At 44.7% G+C, this 21,102-nt stretch overlaps 1 protein-coding gene and 1 pseudogene across 3 annotated transcripts in view; both read right to left on the bottom strand.

Moving 5' to 3' along the window:
* Positions 1-21,102, bottom strand: part of TMT1A (thiol methyltransferase 1A) — a 39,511-nt gene that overhangs the window by 10,804 nt on the left and 7,605 nt on the right. Inside the window, exon 2 of one of the 3 annotated variants that reach the window (XM_064377095.1) lies at positions 18,548-21,032. The exons of the other annotated variants lie outside the window; for them this stretch is intronic. Coding sequence (XP_064233165.1) covers positions 20,796-21,032 — 237 coding nt within the window. The 3' untranslated portion in view covers positions 18,548-20,795. Of the gene's footprint in view, positions 1-18,547; positions 21,033-21,102 lie in introns of those variants that run through there. 3 annotated transcript variants of the gene reach the window in all.
* LOC110567206 (large ribosomal subunit protein eL33-like) lies at positions 4,676-5,717 on the bottom strand (annotated as a pseudogene).

The raw sequence follows: 21,102 nt of genomic DNA, 5'->3' as shown, positions 1-21,102 counted from the left end.
ACGGAGTTTCGCTCTTGTTACCCAGTCTGGAGTGCAATGGCGCGATCTCGGGTCACTGCAACCTCGGCCTCCTGTGTTCAGGCAATTCTCCTGCCTCAGCCTCCTGAGTAGCTGGGATTATAGGCATGCGCCACCATGCCCAGCTAGTTTTTTGTATTTTTAGTAGAGACGGGGTTTCACCATGTTGACCAGGATGGTCTCGATCTCTTGACCTCATGATCCACCCGCCTCGGCCTCCCAAAGTGCTGGGATTACAGGCGTGAGCCACCGCGCCCAGCCCGTGGCGTTTTTTAAGTCCACATACACATAGTAGTTGTTGAAAACATAAACATACTAAATATGTGTGGGGAAAGCATAAAGAAGCTAAGGCTTAGATCATTAAGTGATCAAATTACAGTATCTCTCTTTTTTATTTTGAGACAGAGACTTGCTCCCCACCCAGGCTAGAGTGCAGTAGTGCAATCTCGGCTCACTGCAACCTCCTCCTCCTGGGTTCAAGTGATTCTGGTGCCTCAGCCTCCTGAGTAGCTGGGATTATGCGCATAGGCCACCATACCTGGCTAATTTTTTGTATTTTTAGTAGAGATGGGGTTTTACTATGTCGGCCAGGCTGGTCTCAAACTTTTGACCTCAAGCTATCCACCCACCTCAGCCTCCCAAAGTGCTGAGATACAGGCATGAGCCACCTTGCCCAGCCTAATTATAGTATCACTTTTTTAGTCCAGAAAATATCTTACCATCAAACTCAACATCTGGAGCACACCAGGAAGCCAGCATAGAGAGCCACCGAGCAGCCAAAATGACCACTACGAAGTTCATGCTCACAAGTGTTCAGATAGGTCCAGGCTTTTACTCAGAGCTTTCCTCTGAATTGACTCACAGTTCTTTCAAGCTTGGGTATATAGCTTCTGGTGCCACAGAACATTAAAAACATTAGACGCAGAAGTTTTGGTTTTTTGTTTGTTTGTTTGTGAGACAGGGTCTCACTATGCCACCCATGCTGAACTGCAGTGGTGTGATCTTGGTTCACTGCAACCTGCTCTCCCGAGCTCAAGCAATCCTCCCACCTTGACCTCCCAAAGTGCTGGGATTACAGGCATGAGCCACCATGCCTGGCCTAGAAGGAGACGTTTTTAATGTGCCCAATAGTAAGAAAGAGACAGAAAAATCTACAAACAGAAGACATAAAAACTTAAAGTTTAGATTACTTATAAGACAAGGAGACATACAAATCTCAATGGTTCCTAACAGACTTTAAATATAATTAAACTGATGCTGCTGTTGACAATCCTGAGTTATGACTGAAATATTAATGTTCGTTCAGTCTATTCCATCTGACTAACTAGGAATTGATAACTTTAGATAGACTTCTAAAAAAATGGATAAAGTAGAATAAAATTTGATGCCTCAGATAACAGCTAACATTTACTGGGGGCTTACCACATACTAGAAATTATTCTGAAAGTTCAACACATGTTTAGAGGAGGTTAGCTTCAATTATCTGGAAAAATTCAATTGTATGAGACATTTCAGTCCTCAGAGGCACTGGGTAAGGCATCATTATGTTATTACAGTTTTCCAGCATCCTGTCAAAGCTTGTACTTACCTATAGGGACAAAGGGGGAGTCTCTAGATTTCCTGATTAGTCGGGATAATTGGCTTTCATCCTCATCTGCTGACCACTGGTTATCTGAAGACATTTTTTTCTCTAGTAACAATAGGGTATAAATGTGGTTGCCATGAATCATTAAAAATAATTTGTCTTCCCTCTCCCATCACACTCTTGATTATGTGCTCTTTGTCTTCATTTGTTTGATAAGCCTATCTGCTCAACTGAAATAAGCAATTGTCTTTCCTTCACATTTTCACTACAGAATTTTTTCATTTTGCAGGGGAAGGGAATAAGAAAAAAATACACAGAAAAAATGATAATTAGATTTTGTGAATACAGAGTAAAAACACATGTCATAGTTCTGTTATTCAGTCTCCTTTCACTGCTCAGAATTTGAGATCTTTGGGAACCTCAGGACTTCTTCCACAAGCACTATATTTGAAGAACACAGTTTCTTTTTAAAGTATCATTTTCAAGAAGTGTGGCAGTGCCAACATAGGGAAAAATACTTCCAGATTTACAGGTATCCAGAGAGTGATCACTCCAACTCTGCAGAATGTGCAGGGCATTATAAAGTCATTCAGATATTTACCAAGCAACTCCTGTGTGCCAGTTACTATGCTAAACAATGGATTCGTTGTCCAGCCTGGCTTATCTACATAGGATGAATGAAGAAACTTGCAAAAGCAACCATAATCACAACAGACTTAGCAGCACCTGAGTCTGTTCCCTGTGCAACCTATTGTGTTCACCCCAGAATTCAAATACAGCAGCTTCATCCTGTGAATGAGCCTTCATCAGAAAACATAAGTGTAAAAATACCTGTGGGTACCCGCTGTCTCCTGGTGTTCCTTCAGCAAGAGGCTGTAGATCAGAACAGGTGTTTGTTATAAGGTCGGGACACAGTGATGTGCAATTTCCAACTAATTGATAATGGGAAAGCCCAGAAACATGCCCCAGGGGGCTGGGGGAGTGGTCAGCTGGTATTGGCCAAGACTGCCAGCATCCTGCCAGAAACTCACCTGGGCCACAAACTAGGCTCTCAAAGCCAACATTAAGAAAAACATGAAGGCTTAAGTCTGCCTTCACAAGGGAGCTCCTGACTTCCCTCTGAGACTGTGAGTCTTAGTACCTGACTCTCGAGCCCAAAATTGAAGGGAAAGAGTACACAGGGTCACAACACTGGGCTTGGAGGGGAAGGGGAGAGGAGAGCCATCAGAGGCCAGGATTCTTGCTATCCTTCAGAAACGCGCGCTAGCCAGAGAAGAGGTGCACGCACTGCGGTTGGAATCTCCGGCTGAGGCAGTGAGAGCTCATCACCGCTCACCTGGCGGTGGGGCCACTGCAGGTGCGCCTCCTGCAAAGCCTTGAGCTGCACACGCACCCGGGGAAAGACGCGATGTTATGCACCTGCGGCCAATCCCTGCGCCTGCGCGTAAGACCTGAGCGGGGCTGTGGAGACCCGAGAGAGGCTGTGGCTCTTGAGGCGGGTGGGTGCTGGATGTGGCCTTCACTTCTGTTCTGATCTCGTGGCATTGGGGCCCCTTGAGACCTTGGAGAACGCGTTGCTCACCGCCTCCCTCCAACTGCAGCCATGTGGACCCCGAGATGAGGGCAGAGAACCAGGTAGCGTTCATGGTTTTTCCCTTGTAACTTAATGTTTAAATGATTTCAGACTTACAGAAAAGTCCCCAGAATAGTACAAAGAACTGCGTGTTTGGTACCTACATTTTCCTTTATTAACGTGTTTCTTTCTTTAAAAAATAGTATTGGCGAACCAGCTGACAGTAAGCTGCAGACTATGCCTTTTCCTCCGTATGCTTTTGTATGCATTTGGGACATTATTATATAACCATAGTACGGTGTTCAAAATCAGAAATTTAGCACTGATATTAGTTTGTTTTCCAATATAAAGATTTTATTCATATTCACCAGTTGTCCCAATAATGTCCTTAATCAAAAAAAAGGTTTCTGGTCTAGCATCCACTTAGGATCATACGTTGCATTTAGTTGTTCTGCCTCTTTAGTCTCCAACATCTCCTCAATCATCTTTGTCTTGCATGACCTTGATTTTTTTTTTTTTTTTTTTTTTGAGACGGAGTTTCGCTCTTGTTACCCAGGCTGGAGGGCAATGGTGGAGTCTAGGCTTGCTGTAACCTCCATCTCCCCAGTTCAAGCAATTCTCCTGCCTCAGCCTCCCAAGTAGCCGGGACTACAGGGATCTGCCACCACACCCTGCTAATTTTTTGTATTTTTAGTAGAGATGGGGTTTCACCATGTTGGCCAGGCTGGTCTCAAACTCCTGACCTCAGGTGGTCCACCCACCTTGGCCTCCCAAAGTGCTGGGATTACAGGCATGAGCCACCACGCCCAACCAACCTTGATGTTTTGCCAGTGCAGGCCAGTTATTGTGTAGGATGCCTCTCAGTCTAGTTTTTACCCCCCTCACTGATGTTTTCTCACTAGATTGAGGTCACACATTTTGGGTAGAATACAGCAAAAGTGATACTGTGCTCTTCTTAGTGTGAAATACCAGGAGGCACAGAAAGTGGAATTGCCTGCTGTAAACCTTGATCCAGTGTGATGCTGATAAATATTTAACGACTGGTTCTGGAAGGGGAGATGTCGCCCTGATCTGTGGCATTTGCTGTTGCCCCATTCTGTGTCGTAAATACTCCCATCACGGCCAATTTCTAAATAGAGTCTGTCATCACGGAGCGCAAGGTTGGAAAATGTCCCTTTCCTGGGTTGGTAGGAGTGAGCTGTAGCACACCACTGCTTTGATCATGTGGATTAGGGTGGTGTCTGCCTGGTTCTCCACTGTAGTTACTGTTTTTTTTTCCCACTCTTAATTAATAAGTAGTTTCTGAATAGGTACTTTAATATTATACAAATATCCTGTTATTTGTCAGACTTTTATCCATTAATTTCAGTGTCCGTCGGTGATCCTTGCTTGACTCCATTAATTTTAGTTTGCTAAATGGTGGTTTTTCTAAATATATCACTTTTTAAGGTAAATGTTTTAATCCACTTAAAAATACAAGGGTACAAATCCACATTTATTTATTGACTTTTCATTAGTTTAAATCCTTGAGGGGTAAGCATCACTCAGATTCTGTGTCCAATAGCCTTAGCAGGGAGGTTGCTTCGGAATTTGGCATGAACCATGCCACTGTTTCCTATGCCTTTCCCCAGATTACTCTGGTTTTGTTTGGTTTGCTGCCAGTGTCACTGTGTTGTTCTTTGCTTTGTATACATAAGCACATCTCTTGCCCAAATAGAATTCTGTTCCATCTCGGGCATAAACACCTTCAATTTTAAGAAGAACTGTGTGCTCCCTTTGGTTCTGAAGACCCTGCTTATAGCCGGCAAAAATAGCCTTGGACCACAGCCTTCCAGACATAGTTCCTTTTAGAAGTCCTGTTCCCAGCAGGCCTCCACAGGAGCCAAGATGGCGGGAAGAGCTAAATACATCACTTTAAAAAAACCTTTATGGCTGGGCTAGTGGCTCACATATGTAATCCCAGCACTTTGGGAGGCCAAGGTGTGTGGGGGGAATCACCTGAGGTCAAGAGTTTGAGATCAGCCTGGCCAACATGGTGAAACCTCGTCTCTACTAAAAATACAAAAAGAAAAAAAAAAAAATTACCTGGGCAGTGTGGCACACGTCTGTAGTCCCACCTACCTGGGGAGGCTGAGGGAGGAAATCGCCTGAACCCATGAGGTAGAGTTTGCAGTGAGCCAAGATCATGCCACTGCACTCCATCCTGGGCGACAGAGAGAGACTCCATCTCAGAAACAAAACCAAACCAGAATTTATTAGTAGGCATTCTAATGAGGAATCTATTTAATCATTTATTTATGTCAGTTTGGACTTTTGCATTCCTATTTATTCAGTGGCTTATTCATCACTATGATTATTTATATTTTATTTTGAAATAACTGTTTTTTTGCTTTATTCTGTAGTTTACATAGGCCAAATTCAAACTCCATACTTGTTTTTTCTCTTCTGCCTTTGTTATTTTAATATCTGTATCAGCAGAGACCGTTTCTCCCAATAGCTCATGTAGTTTGATCCTCATCTAGGATGCATAGGCCCTCGAAGACCCTGGCCCACCAGCACTGCTACCTGGAACCTCCAATTTGACTGCTCCCATGTCTGTTTATGATGGGGCTCTGCCATGGTCCTGTCACCTATGAGGTGTCCTTAAGGCGGGAATGCCAAGTAGGCTCCAGGTGATGTGCTAACTCTGAGTAAATACAAGAAGCTGCTTGGAGCCCAGAGATGAGGGTTCTGAGGCAGATTGTGTCTGGGTTCCATTACAAAGAAGACGGTGATCGATTAGCCATACCTGGCCTGGCAATGCGCGTTAGAAGTGTCTGGAAGTGGGATTTTAGAGGAATGGGCTCAGAAAGGGACAAGATTTATGTTCTATTCCTGCCTTGGGTGGTGGCTTGGTTCAGCTACCCAGGCTGTGTTGTCTCACTGCCCACGCCTTAATCCCAGCACTTTGGGAGGCTGAGGCAGGCCGATCACTTGAGGCCAGGAGTTCGAGACCAGCCTGACCAATATGGTGAAACCCCATCTCTACTAAAAATACAAAAATTAGCTGGGTGAGGCGTCACATGCCTGTAATCCCAGCTACTCAGGAGGTTGAGGCAAGAGAATCGCTTGAACCTGGGAGGTGGAGGTTGCAGTGAGCTGAGATGGCACCACTACACTCCAGCCTTGGTGACAGAGTGAGACTCCATCTCAAAAAAAAAAAAAGGCATTCAAAGAATAATGGGACATGTCAATAGACAAGGGAGCCAGCTTAAAGGGGCTTCCAATAGTGAAATCTGGGACAATTTGATCATTAACATAAATAATCAGGGCAGTCTACCTACTAAACTACAGGCGGGTGCCATGTCAGCCTATAAGCAGGTCCAGAGGGGACCCCTTTAGTTGAAAGGCATCGCAGAGCTCAATGTGACCAAGCAGAGGAAGAAAAAGAAGGACAAAGACAAGGCAAAATTCCTGAAAGCCATGGCAATGAGCAAATAAAACAAGGGGGAGAAGCAGCACAGCCTGGACAAGTGGGGCCCAGCCCAAATGGCCTTAGAAAGATGCAAGAGAGGCTGGGCGCAGTGGCCCACACCTGTAATCCCAGCACTTTGGGAGGCCAAGGTGGGAAGATCACAAGATCAGGAGATCGAGACTGTCCTGGCTAATACAGTGAAACCCCGCCTCTACTAAAAATAGAAAAGTTAGCTGGGTGTGGTGGTGCATGCCTGTAGTTCCAGCCACTTGGAAGGCTGAGGCAGGAGAATTGAATGAACCCGGGAGGCAGAGGTTGCAGTGAGCCGAGACCGTGCCACTGCCCTCCAGCCTGATGACAGAGCAAGATTCTGTCTCAAGAAAAAAAAAAGAAAGATGCAAGAGTCCTAGGGATCTTTTCCTCCTTCTGTGTTATAGCTGCATAGGCCTCCACTGTGTGAGTGTCACGTGGTTGAAGTGCTCTCCTAGCTGTGAGTGAGCATGTAGGCTGGAGACATTACAGCAAACAATGTTGCAGTGAATCACCCTGTGCTACATATTTTCATACTATTGAACGTATATTTTCAGGGTAAATTCCCAGAAATGGAATTGCTGGGTCAAAGGAAAATTAAAGTTTAGTTTTGTTAGATATTGCCAAATTTCCCTACGAGGGTTGAATGTATTGGCATTCCCACCAGCAATATACAGAAGTGACTCTCCACTGCCTGCCCAGAGGAATGTGTGGTCAGATTTTTGAAGTCTTCACCAATCAATGGTACCTTACAGCAGTTTTGATGAGCATTTCTTGTATTGTGAGTGAAATCGAACATATTTTCATATGTTTAATGGTCATTTTGCTTATTCAAAAACTTATTTGTTAGGTTTCATAATTTTAAAGTTGTGAAGAGATTGGGGGAGGATTAGAAGACATGCCTGGAGTCATCAAAGGCTTCTGAGTCAAGCGATCATGTAGGGAAGGCTCCAGAAATAGAAATGATAATTTTAGCATGGGGAGATGTGTCAGAGAAAAATGTGAGCTCTTCTACAAATGCAGCCTGATTTTCTTTTTGAAACTTGAGTGTACAGACTGTATTCTGTTCCCTTGTATTCCTCATTCAGGTCTTCCTGCAACTATTCTGCCATTTCACACTGTTCTCATCTTGTCTTTCTTATTTATTTATTTGAGATGGAGTCTCACTCTGTTGCCCAGGCTGGAGTGCAGTGGCATGGTCTCGGCTCACTGCAACCTCTGCCTCTGGGGTTCACGTGATTCTCCTGCCTCAGCCTCCCAAGTAGCTGAGATTACAGGTGCCCACCACCATGCTCAGTTCATCTTGTCTGTTTTAGACCAGTTTGATGCCTCACTGAAGGTTTCATTATCTTTTGTGTATTTGCCAGTTTAGCCGATGTGGCAGGCAGAATAATGTCGCCTCTTCACCACTCCCAGAAATGCCCACATCCTAATTTCCAGAACCTGGGAATATGTTATAGTACATGAAAAAAGGAAATTAAGATTGCAGATGGAATTAAGGTTGCTAATAATCAGCTGACCTTGAGTTGAGAGCTTGTCCTGGATCATCTGGGTGGGGGAAAATGTAATTACAGCAGTTTTTACAAGAAGGTGGAAGGTAGGAGAATGAAGTCAGGTTGAGAGATTTGAAGATGTTAGATTGCTGACTTTGAAAATGGAACAGGAACCATGTGCCAAGGAGTGAAGGTGGCCTCGACAAAGTGGAAAAGAAAGTCTCCCCGAGGGCCTCCAGAAGAAACAGAGACCTGCCGACACCTTGATTTTAGCCTAGTGAGACCCGTTTTAGATGTCCATCTTCCAGAACTGTGACATGATAAGTTTGTGTTGTTTTAAGCCACTTAGGTTGTGCATTAGAGCAGCAATAGGAAACTAATACAGGTGACAGGTGCCCAACACTTTTCTGTATGGCCAGTGTGCTCCACAGGGTAGGAAAGGGTGGACGTGTCACAGATCCACTGAACTCCCACAAAAAGAAGTCTGTAGAATAACAAGGACTGTAAGGAAGCGATACTGGTGAAGTAGAAGTGGAGCAGCTGTAGAGGGTTGAAAAGACCCGTGAGAGAATGGTGTCCAGAAGCCACAAGAATGGAAAACATCTTAAGGAACCCGAGAATCAGATATTACACAGATCAGACATAGGATGAAGCCCTTACTTATTTATTTTGAGGCAGTGTCTTGCTCTGTCACCTAGGCTGGAGTGCACTGGTGTGATCTCAACTCACTGCAACCTCCACCTTCTGGGTTGAAGCAATTCTCCCTGCCTCAGCCTCCTGAGTAGCTGGGACTGCAGGCACCTGCCAACATGTCTGATTAATTTTTGTATTTTTACTAGAGACAGGATTTAACCATGTTGGCCAGGCTGGTCTCAAACTCCTGACCTCAGGTGATCTACCTGCTTCAGACTCCCACAGTGCTGGGATTACTAGGATAAGCCACCTCACCCAGCCAGATTTAACATTTTTAAAGATTTGACAGCGAATAGAGGATGAAAAGGCAGTAACTTGAGTGAAAGGTAAAACTAAGTTTTTTGGGTGGTTCCCCCCACCTTTTTGAGACAGGGTATCACTGTCTTCCAGGCTAGAGTTCAGTGGTACGATCATGGCTCGTTGCAGCCTCAACCTCCCAGGCTCAAGCAGTCCTCCCACCTCAGCCTCCCAAGTAACTGGGATTGCAGCCACACACTACCACGCCCCGCTAATTTTTATATTTTTTATAGAGACGTGATTTTGCCATGTTGCCGAGGCTGGTTTTGAACTCCTGACCTCAAGTGATTTGCCCTCCTTGGCCTCCCAAAGTGCTGGGATTAATTACAGATGTAAACGAACCACCGCGCCTGGCCTGGTGTGTTATTTTGTTTTGATTTTACTGGAGGAAGGTGTGGATTTTAGGATATTTGAGCACAGGGCAAGAAATTCCTGGAGAGGGGAACAGTGAAGATACAAAATGAATGTGACTCAGCAGACAGACCTGGGAGAGAGGAATCAAGAGCTCAGGGGTATTATTGCAGAGCCTGGGAGGAGACCTCAGCCTTAGGTCAGGAGAGGGATCTGTGAGGTTCTTACACGTCCAGTCTCACTCACTGGCTCATTGTTTTCTTTTGTGAAATGAGAAGTGAAGTCATCTGCTGAGAGGGAGGAGTATAGACATGAGTAGGGTGACTTGAGAGTGTCAAGGTTTGGCTTTTGTGGCAGCTGAAGGTAAATTACAAGATTTGTTTTGTTTTGTTTTTTGAGACAAAGTCTTGCTCTGTTGCCCAGGCTGGAGCGCAGTGGCGCGATCTCAGCTTACCACAACCTCCACCTCCTAGGTTCAAGTAATTCTGCCTCAGCCTCCTGATTAGCTGGGACTACAGGCGTGCTACCATGCCCAGCTAATTTTTGTGTTTTTAGTAGAGACGGGGTTTCACTATATTAGCCAGGTTGGTCTCAAATCTGCCCACCTCGGCCTCCCAAAGTGCTGGGATTACAGGCATGAGCTCCCGGGCCCGGTAAATTACAAGATTTATAAGTGTCATTGAAAATCTAGGGTATTTAACTTTCTCCTGGGGGTAGGAACAGAGATGCCTGGGATTATTTGTACATTTAACAAAGATTAATTGAAGTGCTGCGGATATGATACAAGGATATAAAACAAGTGTGTTGCCATCAAGACACTTAGAGTTAAGGAGAGAGAAATGAGTAAACCAACATTAGAGCCTACTGGAAAGGTTCACTTAATAAACTGCAGAATTACGAAAGGCATTTTTAGAGAAGACTATGGATGTTTTTGAGAACTAGTAAACTTCAGATGAAGAGAAAATACGGTTACTCAGGCAGAGGGCATAGCTGTTGTGGAAATGCACAGAGGCAAACAGCACAAATGGCATAATGTATAGAACCCGGTATGAAGGAGGCAGGTGGAGTGGAGGACAGAGCTTGAGGACCAACAGGGCCAGATCACAAGAGACTTGCATTTTATTTGATTTTGTATTTGGAACTGCATCTTGGCCAGCCATGGTGGCTCATACCTGTCATCCCAGCACTTTGGGAGGCTGAGGTGGGCGGATCACTTGAGGTCAGGAGTTCAAGACCAACCTAGCCAACATGGTAAAACCCCATCTCTACTAGAAATACAAAAATTAACTGGGCGTGGTGGTGGGCACCTGTAATCCCAGCTACTTGGGAGGCTGAGGCAGGAGAATCACTTGAACCCAGGAGGCGAAGGTTGAGTAAGCTATCGTGCTAGTGTACTCCAGCCTGGGTAACAAGAGTGAAATTCCATCTCAAAAAAAAAAGAAAGAAAGAAAGGGACTGCATCTGGCTCTGTCCAGGCTGGATGGAGTGCAGTAGCACAATCAGGGCTCACTGCAGCCTCGACTTCCTGGCTCAATTGATCCACCCACCTCAGCCTCCTTAGTAGCTGGGACCACAGGTGCATGCCACTATGCCCAGCTAATTTTTTTATTTGTAGAGATGAAGTCTTGCCATGTTGCTCAGGCTGGTCTCTAACTCCCAAACTCAAGTAATCCTCTTGCCTTGGTCTCCCAAACTGCTGAGATTAGAGGCATGAGCTGCTACACCCAGCTGGGGCCTTGCATTTTAAACTAAGGATATTGAAAATTAATCTGAAAGGTCTGAGAAGCCATCAAAGGATTTCAACCAGGAAGTGATTTTTTATTTAGGTTCCGGTAGCAGCATAAAACATAGATTGGAAGGGGTCATGCTGTAGGCCAGTTGAGCCAAGTAAAGAGTGATGTGTGCAGAAGGAATGGAGGAAGAAAGGAAGAGGCCACATTCTGACTGGTTGTGGGCAGCAGGTGAGAGGGAGGGCGCTAGGATGATGTCCTGGTTTCCAGTTTGAGTTCCCGTAACAAAAATGGCTTTGCAATTCACTAAGTTAAAAAATATAGAAAAGGAAGCAGATTTGGGGTAAAAGGTCCCCCTTGCTCAGAAATTGGCTGATTTGTTTGGCAATAGAACAAGGGAGCACGGGCCGGGCACGGTGGCTCATGCCTGTAATCTCAGCACTTTGGGAGGCCGAGGTGGGTGGATTGTTTGAGCTCAGGAGTTCAAGACCAGCTTGGGCAATGTGGTAAAACTCCATCTCTACCAAAAATACAAAAAATTAGCCTGGTGTGGTGGCTCAGAGCCTGGAGGGTGGTAGTTGCAGTTAACCGAGATTGCATCACTGCACTCCGGCCTGGGTAACAGAGTGAGACGATGTCTCAAAAAAAAAAAGAAAAGAAAGAAAAGAACAAGGGAGCATGAATAGGAGAGTGATAATGATAATGAACTGATTTTTTCTAGTTCATCCTGGTGGGAGAAGGGAATCAGTGCAGGTTGATAGCCAGAGACAGACCAGGTAGAGTGGAGGCATTGCAAGTCTCTAAGTTGAGGATCTGGTTTAGTGGGAGATGTAAAAGGCTGGGAGGCCAGGTTTAGAGACTGGGACTTCTGAGTTTAACATTTCATATGTGGTGCTTTGGAAATGATGACAAAATGCTTCCACAAGCATTTGTTTTATCTGTTTCCTCCTGAAAGGGTCTGTTTATTTGTAGGAGCACTTTTCTAGGGAGAGGCCCTATACCTTTCATCAGATTCTCAAGGTTGTCTATGACCATACTGCCCCTCCCCCTATAAAAGTTAAGAATAGGCATTAGATGGCACCATTTTCACCTAATTTTCACATTTTTAGGCATACCTGTCATCCAAATGTTGTGCGAACCTAAGGCCAATGTTTATAGAATTTTACTCAGGAGCCCAGAGGAGAGGTATGTAGAAGTGATGGTTGCAGTGGGCCATCTGGAGCAGCCTCTGTGAGGATACCAGCTACAGTGGTGGAGGCATGGCCAGGGTTGCAGAGCCCACAGGGGCCAGGCCCCTTGCTCTACTGAGCTGGCAGCGTGGGAGCCCTGTGCTCCTGAGCAGCTGCAGCCAGCCAGCCACAGCTCTGGACCTGGGCAGTCCTGCACTCTTAGAGGTCTGGGAAGCCTCCTGTTCCTACAGACGTGGAAGTGCCTTCTCCCTGGCCTCTCCCCACTCCCAGTACTCGCTCTGGTGTGGAACAGAGTTGTAGCTGAGCCCCAGTGCTGTTGCAACCCAGCGGGAGTACATGCACTCAGGGCAATGCTGACATGCCAGTCTCCTGCCAGCCCCCTGCCGCCTGGGCCCCTTCCGGACTTTGGGCACCAAGGAGTGTGGGAGGGGTTGGGGTAGGCTGAGGGCAGCTTGGAAGGGGCCTGCAGGCACCCCTCAGCACGGACAGCCTGGGTGCTGTGGAGAGCATATTGATGGTGGAGGGAGGCAGATCAGGTTCCTAGGCTGGGAGGGGCAAGTACCCAGTGAAATCCCACCTTCAAGCCAGGGACAGCCTGAAGGCTGGGGCTGGGCTGCCAGTTCCAGGTAGAGTCCACAACTCAGAGTGAGAATTTCATTGATGAACGTTTGGCCAATCAGATAATGGTTTTTCCAGGCCCATATGTAGCTGCCCATGGATCCATCAGCACACATTTCCTCCATTATGAGCACATAAAAACCCCAGACTCAGCCAGACTCAAACACTCAATGAGACAACCTGCCTGTGGTTAGCAGCTACCCACTCTGGGTCTCCTCTCCACTGAGGGCTGCACGCTTGATGGGACATCCTGCCTGCAGAAAGGAGCTACTCACTTGGGGGCTCCTGAGAGCTGTTGTGTGGCTCAATGAAGCTCCCTTCTGCCTTGTTCACCCTCCAACTGGCCACATACCTCATTCTTCCTGGACATGGGACAAGAACTAGGGACCTGCCAAATGGTAGGACTGAAAGAGCTGCAACACAAATGGACTGAAGCACTCACCACCCCTCTGCCACTCTTCCTGCTTGCCACATTACAGGCAAAGAGAAGAGCTGCGGCCCTTCTGAGAGTCCAGACCTAAGGCCTCCCCAAGCCAGGGCTGTGACATGCTATAACACCACTTTGAGGCTTCGGGATCACTGGTGCCTCCAGGTTTTTCAGATGCCACTGCATTCCCCTCATGCAGATGCCGGCGCCCAAGCCAGAGGCAGGTCATGGCATGGCTGGCTTAGCTATGAGCAGAGTGCAGATCCCATGGAAAGTGTGGGATCTGGGCCAGAGCACAAGCCAAGAGCAGCCCTGGTCAGGTATACGTGGTCAGGTATCTCCCGTGGTAAGCCTAGGGTGGAGTGATGCCCTGGACAGGGGTGTCACTAGCCATGGAGGTCTCCAACTGGCAAAGCAGCACCAAAAAAATCCTGTGTCAGGGGCTAGGTGTGGTGGCTCACGCCTATAATCCCAGCAGTTTGGGAGGCCAAGGCAGGTGGATCATGAGGTCAGAAGTTTGAGACCAGTCTGGCCAATATAGTAGAGATGAAACCCTATCTCTACTAAAAAATACACAAAATTAGCCAGGTGTGGTGGTGTATGCCTGTAATCCCAGCTACTCGGGAGGCTGAGGCAGGAGAATCGCTTGAACCTGGGAGGCGGAGGTTGCAATGAGCTGAGATCGCACCATTGCACTGCAGCCCTAGCGACAGTGTAAGACTCCGTCTCAGGAAAAAAAAAAAAAGGAAATCTTGTGTCAGAAGAACAGGTAGTACTTATGATGAATTAATCAGTAAATACTTTCTGAGCACCTGCTATGTAATAAGCACTGTGTCTGACATGTAGAAGAAAGGAAGAAGACACTGGTGATGTGAAATCTCACCCCTGGGTGTTAGTGAGTGAGCAAAGATTTCTTGAAGAGGAAGTTTCTTGAAATAGTCAGAGAATGCTTTGTAGAAGGGACATTACTTTATATAATCCTTAAATAATACAGAGATAATATAGGTAGCAGAGAGGTTAGAAAATATTGTTTATTTAGTGAAGGAGACAGTGTATTCTGGTTTTCCTGTGTTAAATTCTAAATATCAAAGGATTGGCAAAAGTATGAGGTTTAGGAATCTTCTTCACATTGATGGTTGTTCATAACCTAAGAGTGGAAGAAAGGGTCAAGGGATTGAACATAGAATAGTACAAAACAGATGAGTCTTAGACCTTCACAGTGAAATAGCGGAGGAGGGAAAAGACAGAAATACAGAGGCCTTGGACTCAGAAGACGACCTTGGGAAGCAGTACAGTGTAGTGGGGAGGCCTGCACTTCTGAGTCAGGCAAACTACATGGGAACACTGGTGTGGCCACTCACTGCATGGCCTTGGACAAGAGATACAACCTCTGCAAATCTGTTTTCTCATTTGTCAGATGGAAATAATTGTCCCTACCTTGTAGAGTTATGAGTACTATGTGAAATAATTGTTTAAAAAGTCAGTGTCAGCCAGGCATGGTGGCTCATGCCTGTAATCCCAGCACTTTGGGAGGCTGAGGCAGGTGGATCACCTGAGGTCAGAAGTTCAAAACCAGCCTGACCAACATGGAGAAACCCTGACTACTAAAAATACAAAAATTAGCCAGGTGTGGTGGTGCATGCCTGTAATCCCAGCTACTTGGGAAGCTGAGGCAGGAGAACCCGGGAGGTGGAGGTGTGGTGAGCCAAGATCGCACCACTGCACACCAGCCTGGGCAATAAGAGTGAAACTCTGTCTCAAATAAAAAAAAGAGCGAGCTGGGTGTGATAGCCCACACTTGTAATCACAGCACTTTCGGAGGCTGGGGCAGGAGAATTGCTTGAGCCCAGGAGTTCAAGACCAGCTTGGGCAATGTAGCAATATCCTGTCTCTATAAATAAATAAACAGTGCCTTGCATAAAGAAGATACTTAAGAAATGGAAATTATGGCCGGGCACAGTGGCTCACGCCTGTAATCCCAACATTTTGGGAGGCTGAGGCGGGCGGATTGCCTGAGCTCAGGAGTTCAAGACCAGCCTGGACAACATAATGAAGCCCCGTCTCTACTAAATTAGAAAAAATTAGCCAAGCGTGGCGGCATGTGCCTGTAGTCCCAGCTACTCGAAAGGCTGAGGCAAGGGAATTGCTTGAACCTGGGAGGCGGAGGTTGCAGTGAGCCAATCATGCCACATTGCCTGGTCCATTATTTCCTTTGCCCTTGGTTCACGTGACCTCTACTCCGTTTCTCTGGTGCCAGGATTAACCAGTGGGTCCATGGTTCAACATGAAATTCTTCTTACTGTTTAATGTAGCCTAATGCTTCTGGTTTTAAATACTGAGATGGTTAAAGTGATACTGAACAGTTTGCTTTTTTGCTTTCATTGATACTTGTTTGCTGTGATTCATCAGACTCTTATTACTTTAACAGATAAACAAGAATTTCAGTTATGTTAAGTTCTGTGTTTTCTTTTTTTGTTTTTGAGACAGAGTCTTGCTCTGTCGCCAGGTGCCAGGCTGGAGTACAGTGGTGTAATCTCGGCTCACTGCAATCTCTGCCTCCTGGGTTCAAGCAGTTCTCCTGCCTCAGCCTCCCTAGTATCTGGGACTACAGGCACATGCCACCACACCCAGCTAAGTTTTGTATTTTTTAGTAGAGACGGGGTTTCACCATCTTGGCCAGGATGGTCTCGATCTCTTGACCTCATGATCCACCTGCCTCGGCCTCCCAAAGTGCTGGGATTACAGGCTTGAGCCACCACGCCCGGCCAAGTTCTGTGTTTTCTAAAGCAAGACCAAAGGGGAAGGCTTATGGGAGGATCAAGAGAGCGAAAGGAACTATTATGTAATGTTTGCTTCACTTTCTATTCAAGTTTGAAATACGTAGGAATTCAGATGAAATAAATATTAGAACACTTAGGAACAAAATGTTTCAGAATATAAACATAAGACATTTTAATGTATCTTTTTTTTTTTTTTTTTTTGGTCAGCCATTAAAATAAGCATTTGGCTCATTGTCTCAGGGTCTTAACAAGATTTAGGAAGAAACCGATGGAAACAGTAACCATCCTAGAATCTGCCCTCAAGGCTCTGGTGCCAGCCCTGCCTGCTTTCTTTCAGTTCCTTGAATATAGCGAGTTTCCTCTTCACTTGGCTGTGGCATGAGCTAGTCTAGTTGGCTGAAAAATTTTTTTTCATTCTTTGGAATTCAGCTCAGATCTTATTTCCTCAAGAAAGCCTCAGAGCTTCTCCCCCTGGGTAGGTCGGATTACATTCTCTGGGCAACCTGAGCTGCTTCCTCATCGATAGAAAACATTTTCATCATAATTATGTGCTCCATGCAGGAGGTATATGTCTAGTTTACTCAGGGCTGTAAGCCAGGCACCAAGAGCAGAGCACACAGTAGACACTCAATAAATATCTGTTGAATAAAGTCAACACATATTAAGTGCCAAGTGCATTGCTTCATTTACTCCTCACCATAACCTTTTAGGTAGATACCCCCATTTGCAGATGAAAAAACAGATAAGTTGCTCAAGGTGACAGAGTCAACCAATGACACGACCAGGACTTGGCCAGGTCACTTTGATGCCAAAGCCAGTGTTTCATTTTGTCTTTTACTTTCTTTGTTGCAAGCAGTGATTCCACTGAAAATCCAGTGTTTTAAGCATTGTACTATATGATCTCTGGCAGGAAAACAGGAGGGTCTGATAAAAATCCAGCGAAATCCAGATTTCTTCCTAAATCTCGTTAAGACCCTGAGACAATGAGCCAAACACTTATTTTAATGGCTGACCAAAATAATAATAATAATAATACATTAAAATGTCTTATATTTATATTCTGAAACATTTGATTCCTAAGTGTTCTAATATTTGTTTCATCTGAATTCCTACATAGTTCAAACTTGAATAGAAAGTGAAGCAAACATTATGTAATAGTTGCTACCTAATAGAGCAGAGGGGAGGGCAGACAGGACCCTAGGGATTGTCTGGCCCCTGGCAACATTATTTGAGCTCTGCTCAGGCTATGCCTGAGGCTTTCTGCCTGTATGATTTTCACTGATTTGAGTTGATAGAGTCCTTTTTCTGCTTAAGCCTGTTTGAATTGAGATTCTGTCACTTAGGATCAAAGGATTCTTAACCTATATAGGACCTAAAAGACATTGGACATGTTTTGCCTTTTTTTCTTCTCCCTTTTTCACAGGCTGATGTCATTTCCTCAGGCTCTGAAAATGATTATAAATGTGCGTTCTCTGGACCCAAGGAGGAAAGCGGTAAGAAGGTGTTATGGCAGCAGTGATTATCAAAGGAGATTTTGTGGTTTGTGGAGTCAGGGCTTCTAAGACTTGCTCAGTTACTTGTGGAATGACTGTAAGAAACTTTATTTATTTACTTTTCTACACCTCAGTTTTGTCTGTGAAAAGTGAGGATAATATTTGCCACACTACTTAGACAAGAGGGAATTGATAAGGCTGTGCCTAGGACTTTGTACTTTGGTATTATCTTTCAATGTCATGACATTTTACCATTTCAACCTGTGGCTTTTCGTATTTCTCAATCACTAGACTGACCTAACCAATAGTGAGATGGGTAGATTAAGGAGGTTCCTATTCAGGGGAGATGACAGAGGAAGGAGATTCATGTTCCAGAGCTTAGGAAGCATTAGATGTGCATTGAATCTCACTGCATCAATAGCTTTTCATGTCCAAGAGATAGTTAAAATAGTAAGTTTCCTTTCTTTCTGCTCTGTGGATTTCACAAATGGGATCTTTAAACTTGAACTTTTTTGCTTTTTTGAAGTAGCCAAACATGATCACATGATGGACTTGAACTTTTCAAAACCCATTCTGATACTTCCAAGATTGCTTTGTCTAAAATCCATTAGCTGTGTTTATAGTTGCCTGGCCGTCGAAAGAAAAATCTGTATGTTTAAAAAGCTAAAATTTTCACAATGAAGGAAAATCCTCCCAGAGACATTAAGAAAAAGGAAACCAAGCCAGCAAAGATAGAAACCATGTTTTTGTTCCTAACATGAATGTGTATTTATTGGTTGATTTGATACTTAAAATAGTACTTTTGCAAAATCATCTCAGAAAATATACTATGTTTATTAAAACTCATACAAAGCATTGCAGAAAATATTAAACCCTCTAACCAACCTAACACTTGCTTTCAGAGGCACTTATGATGATTTTCACAGCTTCCATAGTTGCAAAGAAGAAAGAAATCATCTTGGAACAGGGGTGGAATTTGATGAGAATAATCCAAAAAATATTTGTTTACTTCTTTACAGACTCACAGATTGCTTGATGATTAGGGGCTCCTACACAGTACACCTAATTTTTAAAGGTTTTTCTAATACTGGGCTTTTTCATTGCCTACAATCTACTGTATTCAGCAAAGTATGTGCTAGATAATAAGGAAAATGAACCCAAGAACCTTAACCACCTCGAATAGTTTTATGGATATACTAAAGTGTCAAGTACGATCTTTATCTTAAGGCTTGAGAACTGAAATGCAAGAAAACAAACTTTGGTGGAGTACTGGAATAAAAGACATAAAGCTGGGCAGAACCAGGTGTGACAGCCTTGTATGTTAATTCTGAAAGCCAGAATTAAGAACAACAAATAGGTTCAGATTTCTTTTTCAGAAACTTGCGCTATTTTGGCCAGGCTCAGTCTCACGCCTGTAATCCCAGCAATTTGAGAGGTCATGGTGGGAGAATCACTTGAGCCCAGGAGTTCAAGACCAGCCTAGGCAACATAGTGAGACCCTGTCTCTATATGTTGTTTGTTTTTTTTGTTTTTGAGACGAAGTCTTGCCCTTGTCGCCCAGGCTGGAGTGCAATGGCACGATCTCAGCTCATTGCAACCTCTGCCTCCCGGGTTCAAGAGATTCTCCACCTCAGCCTCCCCAGTAGCTGGGATTACAGGCGCCTGTCACCATGCCTGGCTAATTTTTTTTTTCTTTTGTATTTTTAATAAAGATGGAGTTTCACCATGTTGGCCAGGCTGGTCTCCTGACCTCATGATCTTCCCACCTCAGCCTCCCAGAGTGCTGGGATTACAGGGGTGAGCCGCTGCAGCTGGTACCCTGTCTCTATTTTTAAAACACAATTTAAAAGCAAAAAGAAAAGAAAATCTGTGCTGTTTAGGCTTAGATTTTTAATTAGCTAGTATTTCTTAATTCAATCAATGAATTATTAAGATCTTTTCACTGCTCCCTTTTTAAAGTCTTCTTTTGGCCGGGCGCAGTGGCTCATGCCTCTAATCCCAGCACTTTGGGAGGCTGAGGAAGGTGGATCACGAGATCAAGAGATAGAGACCATCCTGGTCAACATGGTGAAACCCCGTCTCTACTAAAAATACAAAAAAAAAATTAGCTGGGCATGGTGGTGCGCACCTGTAATCCCAGCTACTCGGGAGGCTGAGGCAGGAGAATTGCTTGAACCCAGGAGGCGGAGGTTGCGGTGAGCCGAGATCACGCCATTGCACTTCAGCCTGGGTAACAAGAGCGAAACTCCATCTCAAAAAAAAAAAAATAAAAATAAAAATAAAGTCTTCTTTTGAGTGATTTAACTGCTTCTTACCACCAAGCTCTCAAAGAGAAGATGAAACTAAAATCTGATGGGTGACCATTTAAATAAGACAACTGGGGTGGCCCATTTCTCCAGGACTCTTCTCTGCAGCAGAGAGCTATTCTCTTTCTTTTGCCTAGTAAACTTCTGCTCTAGCCTTTAAAAAAAAAAAGGCAATTGGAAAAAAATTTGAAGTCAATGAATACAATAAGATTTGGGGGTGATGGTAGATGTTAATTATGAAAGTTCAGTGTTTCCTTTGAAGAGGGAGTTCAAAGCTGTTTTTTTGACGTGAATTCTTTGGGAGACAATAGAAAATGGCTAAATAGGATATAACAGAAACTTTTAAGGATGGAATTCAACTTTACCTAAAAAAGATTTCAGGCCAGGAACGGTGGCTCATGGTGGGAGGCCCAGGCAGGCAGATTACCTGAGGTTGGGAGTTCACGACCAGCGTGACCAACATGAAGAAACCCTGTCTCTACTAAAAATACAAAATTAGCCAGGTGTGGTGGCACATGCCTGCAATCCCAGCTACTTGGGAGGCTGAGGCAGGGGAATTGCTTGAACCTGGGAGCAGAGGTTGTGGTGAGCCAAGATCGCGCCACTGCACTCCAGCCTGGGCAACGAGCAAAAACCATCTCAAAAATAAAAAAAACAAAAAACAAAAAAACGTTTCTCTTCTCCCATTTAGCATTTTAAATGTAAAACTGAGGCTTTAAATTCTTTGAGCCATTCAGCTCTTTACTGCCAGCTCACACTATTTCACAGCATATCCATAGATATGAGGGCGCACCAACTCCCAGGACAGGGGGGCCTGGATGTGCTGCAGCTTCAGCTTAGAGAAGTTGGCCCGCTCCAGGGCCTTCCAGCTCTCTCTCGTCAGATTGCACCCATCAAACAGAAGGTACCAGGCAGGATCCAGGACTTGTTGCCAGAAAGAATTCCAAGTTGAATGCTCAGCTGCCACATGCTCCATGAAATAAAAAGCCCCTCCCTGAGAAAGAAGGAAAAAAAAACCCACACATTTCAAAGATTTTTTTCATTTCTGCTTTTTTTTTTTTAAT

The sequence above is a fragment of the Aotus nancymaae genome, unplaced genomic scaffold (genome assembly GCF_030222135.1).
Source record: "Aotus nancymaae isolate 86718 unplaced genomic scaffold, 86718_ANA_hifiasm-v0.15.2.pri h1tg000016l, whole genome shotgun sequence".
In the NCBI taxonomy this organism is placed as follows: Eukaryota; Metazoa; Chordata; class Mammalia; order Primates; family Aotidae; genus Aotus; species Aotus nancymaae.
Note: the sequence above shows the minus strand (reverse complement) of the source record. Positions and strands in the feature narration are given on the sequence as shown.